The following is a 6,200-nucleotide window of genomic DNA, read 5'->3' on the forward strand; positions in this document are numbered from 1 at the left end:
ATCAAGTTCTTCTGCTAGGAACAAAATGATGGACCATAACAATGTTAAATAAAGTAATTTTACTGAATTACGGAGATCATAAAAACACAAGAAATACAGAACATTCCAAAAAGTTTCTTCATTTATACTTTTTTTTTTTTTTAAGTGGTGCGGGGGGATTTTTGTATACAGTTAAAGGGTCCCTCCCATCTCATGAGGTGATGGTATAACACTAGGTCACTTTCTGATCAGGGGGGTCTGTCTTTAGAGACCTCTACTTATCCTGGGACACAAGGGGTCATGCTACGACCCTGAAAAGCAATGTAGCCCCATTCACACTATGAGGCCATGTTCACATGTTGTAAGACACCGGCCGGGTCACGGAATGGACGGTGTCAGAAAAGATCCTCCCGGCCGGTACCGGCCAGATGATCTTTACTGCCGCTGAATTCGGATGTGGGCGCATCTGTGCACATCCGCATCCTAATTCCCCGCTGCTCACAATGGAGTGTTTGTGTGTGTGTGCGCTGACATGTCAGTTTCTTGTCGGGCCGCTAGGGATCCCGGACGGAAGTTATACTATGTGTATACACTCCGGCCGGAATTCCTTAAAAGGCAGCACTATGTAAGTTCCGTAGGAATCACAGCCGTTGTTATGGGCCAGGAACATGGCCTAATTTTGCATTACATCGACCCATCAATCGAACACATGAAATGTCTGCAAACACATAACATATGCACATTCCCACTGACTCCAATGTTGTAAACTATATACGGACATACTTTAAGTTACCATAAGTGTGGTAGGCTGGATTTTTGACATCCTAAAAAGTATGGGAACACAGAGATGACAGAACATATGTGTCCTTTTGCACTCTGGTTTGTCAATGCAAATCTAAGGATATGGAAAGTAATACTCAAAGCAAAATGATGGTGTGAATGCACCCTAACTCTGGAGGGTTCTCAGAGGCCAGCCACTGACCATAAAGTGATCCGATTGGTTTGCCATCACTTTATAAGAAGAGAATACCTCTTTAAAAAAAAAAAAAAAACAGTACCATAATATTTTCATGCTTAAGAAATCTGGTTGAATAATACAATGTAATCTTTGATTTACTGATCCTGCCAGCCTGTGCATAGAAGTCGGTAAAGATATTGTTGTCATAATAAAAAGAAAAAAAAAAAATTCACAGTATGTATAGATGTCTGCTACAAGCAAAGGGGATATAATCCACAGCCAAGCTGTACGGCTACCAGAAATAAGAGGAGTAAGTGAGAGCCTGCATGGAGTTTAAAAGACAGCTATGCTGTAATACGGGTGCGGTAATCTCATATTGGGAGTGCTTACATGGAAGCTGTGGAGTAATATACCCCTCATCATCTTTCCAACCAAGCCTGATGGCTATGCAGTACAGAGCAAGGCAAACCTTGCTGTGAGCCCACCTCGACTACCTTCTTTGTGCTGTCATCTGTAACACAGTACCAGTCTCACCACCTCACAGACTGGTGAATCTGCCCCTGAGTATAAACAATACTGGTGCAGGAAACAATGATATGATTTATACCCTGCACTATATAGGACCCTGAGGGCAGACACTCTTCTATATAGACAGCAGAGGTCCAGTATCTGTGTACTAATGCACTCCGGGGCTGATCCCTAGTCAGTGCAAGGTATATATTACTATGTGCCCTTCCTGCCCTGGTTTTTATCAGCTTTATGTATAGCAACCTGGAGTGAGGGCTGTGATGACCTTGGATAGGTGAACCCTAAGTCTCGTCCTGTATGATCTCCCCACTTCCTTAGTTTTGTTGCAATTCTGTGCAGATCATTCTTCATTATCGGATTTCTACGTACAGGAAACAGGACTCCTGTTGCTTTTGATCCCTCGCTAAAACAATTGGACATACAAGGCTATGGAGTCCTGTGTATTCCCCCCCCTAGAACACTGTCTGGTGACCATAAATGCAGCTGTACCATCTGACCCTTACATTAAACCCGGTCACTTCTCAGATCATCAGCAGGATGTGCAGGTAAAGCGGCAGCAACAAGTTGTCGATTTGGGTGGTGAAAGCTTCTAATAGCGACACCAAAGTGATCGATCCCAATAACCACACGTAGCCGCTGTTCATGTTCACATTCAGGTCAAAGATAAGAATTAAGGCGACGGCGATGATCTGGGCAAATATAGACATCATGGTGCCTTCAAATGTCTTCTTGGTACCCGGCCATTTAATCTCACCCAGCGTAGTACCACAAACAGATGCTATGGTATCACCCACCCCCACTGCTAGCACCCCACAATAAGGGAGCAATGTAGAAGAGCTGGATAGGGAGGATGAACACAGCCTTGGAAACAGCCAGACCGGAAGAGACATTCCTAAGAGAAGGTAAAGATGTGTGAGAATCAAAGGACCGCTGTCCCTCTCGTCCAAGAAGAGCGTCAGCAGGTTCCGTAAGGTCTGTCCTAGTGGCCTAATTCGGAAATAGCGAATGTATTCTAGTAACGTGAAGACTGCAAAACAAGCCACAGAGGCGACAAAGAGTAGCTGCATGTCATATATAAGTCCGGGGATGGAAGTGGCCACGGCCAGGAAGTGAAAGTACTTGCGAGTCACTGTGGACGCTTGAAGCTTCTTCGAATCTGGAGTCCGTTTTGAATTCTGATAGAGAACAACGGTGCAAGCACAAAGAAGGAGCAGCACCCAGTAGCTGAGGAGGTAGAGGCGCGTGCTGCTCTGTACAAGGAACTCCACCAGCCAGAAGAGTGGGTGCCTCTTAATAAGGTACTGAAGCCATGGCACAAAGACTCCCAGACCTAACACAGCTGTCATCATGTAGAAGAACAGCGAGGACGTCCAGGTGGAAGAATCCATGAAAAAGAACAAGGCTGAGAAGATGATCCCGAGAAGGACCAAGGCCACCAGGGTGACCAGCAGCAGGTAATCGGCAGGGTCTCCTTTACCACCCACAGCGTTCAGAGAACGTTTGATAAGCTGGTTAAGGACAAAGCTGAGCCCACCGAGAACAACCAAAGCTTCTCCAGGAGTGAAGCAGCGCGGCATCAGGTATAGAAGGATCATGCTAAGGTAGACGAAGATGAGGAGCACCTCAAGCACCTCGATGACTTCCGACACGGCCAGAGAATTCTTCATGGTGTACAGTATGGCACTGCCAGCAGCTCCAGATACTATGCAGGTGTTTTTCGGGACAGGTTTAGTGATACCCAGTGCAATAATGGAAAGGAAATAGGACAAGGCCATCCCTGTAGCAGACACGACAACTCCGTACCTCTCAAAGTACACATTACCGGAGGCTTTGCATCGCTCTCTTATGACGATGCCCAGCAGGGGGATGACCATGCTGGCTGGCAGAAGTCCACTGTTGGCAGATGACCTGTACTGGAATACTGCTCCGCCACTCTGTAATAATCGGTCCCATTTGTGCTGCACATAGAACGCCTGCACAGCCAAAGCCAGAGCGCACCAGGAGAAGCGGTCCCACACCACAGTATGGATGCTCAGGACAATGCAGAACACCACCAGAGACTCCGCCACCACCAGCTTATTCACCATGATGGCGGCTGTTTTCCAGGATCTTGTTACTTCGACTTCTTGGATGTTATTGCTGCTTTTTCACAATCATCAATGTGAACGGATCTCCTCTGCAATGTGCGGCATCTGTGTGCATGCCTGAGGTGATTACTCCTGAAAAAAAATTATTATAAGATTAGTAAATAGGAGCGACCAATCAAAATATCATACAGATCCTGAGTTATATCCTGTACTATATTCCAGAGCTGCACTCTCTATTCTGCTGGTATGGTAACTGTGTACAATACTTATCCTGTATTAAACTCCAGAACTGCACTCACTATTCTGCAGGTGGGGGTCACTGTGTACATACATTACTTATCCTGTATTATGCTCCAGAGCTGTACTCACTATTTTGCGCTAGATTCTGTATTATACTCCAGAGCTGCACTCACAATTCTGCTGGTGGGGTCACTGTGTACATACATTACATTACTTATACTGTACTGATCCTGAGTTACATCATCTATTAGCCAATGAGTTCAGCTCTGGAGTATATCACTAGAAACAGTTGATAAGATTGTCGCCAAACACAGCCCTGCCGATATAAGCTCATAGAATACAATTACATTTTGCAAACCAGCAGTAAAACCATAAGTAATGAAGCCTGTAGAGTGCAGCTCTGGAGTATAATACCGGAAGTAAATCAGGATCAGTACAGGATCAGTAATCTAATGTATGTAGACAGTGACAGAACCAGCACAATAATGAGTGCAGCTCTGGAGAATAATACAGGAAGTAAATCAGAATCAGTACATTTTATGTAATGTAATGCATGTATATGGTGACGCCTCCATCAGCAGAACAGTGAGTGCAGCTCTGAATATGATATAGGGCCTCATATGGATTACATCAGTCTAAACTAGTGATGAACAAACTTGCCAAACCATCAGCTATTGACTGCCGGCAGCTGGAGCAGTTGGATTTAGCCATTAGCTGTATCCAGGTTTTCCTGGCGGCTCTATGGCTGCATCCAGCTTCTTTGGCCATAAGCAGTCAATAGCCGAGGGTTCCAATGAACTCGAACATTCACTGCTCTTTACCAACCTTTGGCTTTTGTAAAACTAAGACTCCCAGCATGCCTGGACAGCCATTAGCTATGCAGACATGCTGGGAGTTGTAGTATCACACTTAGTGATGAGTTGGAGATTTGAGCCCAAAGCTTTAGATCAGGGATGGGGAACCTTCGGCCCTCCAGCTGTTGCGGAGCTTCGCTTTGGCTGTCCAGGCATGATGGGAATTGTAGTTTTGCAACAGCTGAAGGGACGAAGGTTCCCCATCTCTGCATTAGATGATCAGCCAGTCCTGCCAATACATATCTAATATGGTCATTGTGGACCCGCTTCTAGGAGCCATCACAGTAGCTGTCACTCAGGAGGACATGGCATGTTCTCTAACACTACAACTCCCATACAGACGGCCGACAAGACACCAGCTGGGGGTCAGGGAAAAGCAGAACAAGGAAGATGGTGCCGATGGTGGGCTTCATTATAAGAAGGGACAATTCCTTTAAAGGGGTTGTCCAGTGAAAATCTTTTTCTTTCAAATCAACTGGTGTTAGAAAGATATATAGATTTGTAATTTACTTTTATAAAAAAAAAATCCCAAGTCTTTCCATACTTATCAGCTGCTGTATGTCCTGCAGGAAATGTTGGTTTATTTTCAGTCTGGCACAGTGCTCTCTGCTGACATATTTGGCCGAGACTGTCTCGGTTTTATATGAATCCCTATAGAAAACCTCTCCTGCTCTGGACAGTTCCTGTCTCGGCCAGAGATGTCAGCAGAGAGCACTGTGTCAGATTGAAAATAAACCATTTCCTGCAGGACATACAGCAGCTGATAAGTATGGGAAGACTTGGGATTTTTTAATAGAAGTAAATTACAAATCTATATTAACTTTCTGACATAAGTTGATTTACAAGAAAAAGATTTTCGCTGGATAACCCCTTTAAAAGGACAATATGCCTGTGTGCATGTCACGGCGCCCCCTGCTGAACAGCAACATCTGTCACTCCAGGGGATAGCTGGATGCAGCCAAACTCTCTGTGCTTCTCCAAGCTCTTATGTAGAGAGCCATGTCTATCCCTGTACAGCATAGGGCTCTGTTCACACCACCATTGTAGCAGAAGCCATAACAGCAGTGCAGGAGTCCATGATGAATAATAGGTGTCCTACCCAGCCTGATGGTACCCACTGACTTATAAAGGAGTCCTCCCACCTTACATACAGATATCCCTATCCCTGCAGTTATGAGGATTGCAGCTAGGATCTCTGCTTGCTGTCAGGGACAGGAGACAGTCATATTGTCATACAGAAGCTAAAGCATAGCCCGGCTCCCAGCTGAGGGTTTGTTACAATGTATCCAGCAAAGACAATGCGAAGTGAGGGGCGAGGGCAGCTGTCCATGGAAGACAAAGAGGACAGGTCCCCCGCCACATCACCCCCGGCACCGATCATCTCGGCGGTCCCTGACCGGACAGTAAGATTTCCGTTCCCCAGCCCTCCCCTCGTATGGCTGCGCCGCCTCCCCCACCATTACCACCTTTACCTTGGACAGCGCCATGTTGTATTCCGGCCACCTGACAGGAAGTGACGTCACGTAGCGCGCCCACTTCCGCCAGGACTGAGGA

At 46.0% G+C, this 6,200-nt stretch overlaps 1 protein-coding gene across 1 annotated transcript; it reads right to left on the bottom strand.

The window, feature by feature from the left end:
* Window positions 1–39: 39 nt before the first annotated feature.
* DOLK (dolichol kinase) lies at window positions 40–6,166 on the bottom strand. Its single transcript, XM_069986198.1, has 2 exons — window positions 6,119–6,166; window positions 40–3,684 (listed from the first exon to the last, which is right to left on the bottom strand). Exon 2 carries the CDS (start codon window positions 3,550–3,552, stop codon window positions 1,987–1,989), a length of 1,566 nt encoding a protein of 521 aa, XP_069842299.1. The 5' UTR covers window positions 3,553–3,684; window positions 6,119–6,166; the 3' UTR covers window positions 40–1,986.
* Window positions 6,167–6,200: the final 34 nt, after the last annotated feature.

Source organism: Dendropsophus ebraccatus, chromosome 10 (genome assembly GCF_027789765.1).
Source record: "Dendropsophus ebraccatus isolate aDenEbr1 chromosome 10, aDenEbr1.pat, whole genome shotgun sequence".
NCBI classification, from domain to species: domain Eukaryota; kingdom Metazoa; phylum Chordata; class Amphibia; order Anura; family Hylidae; genus Dendropsophus; species Dendropsophus ebraccatus.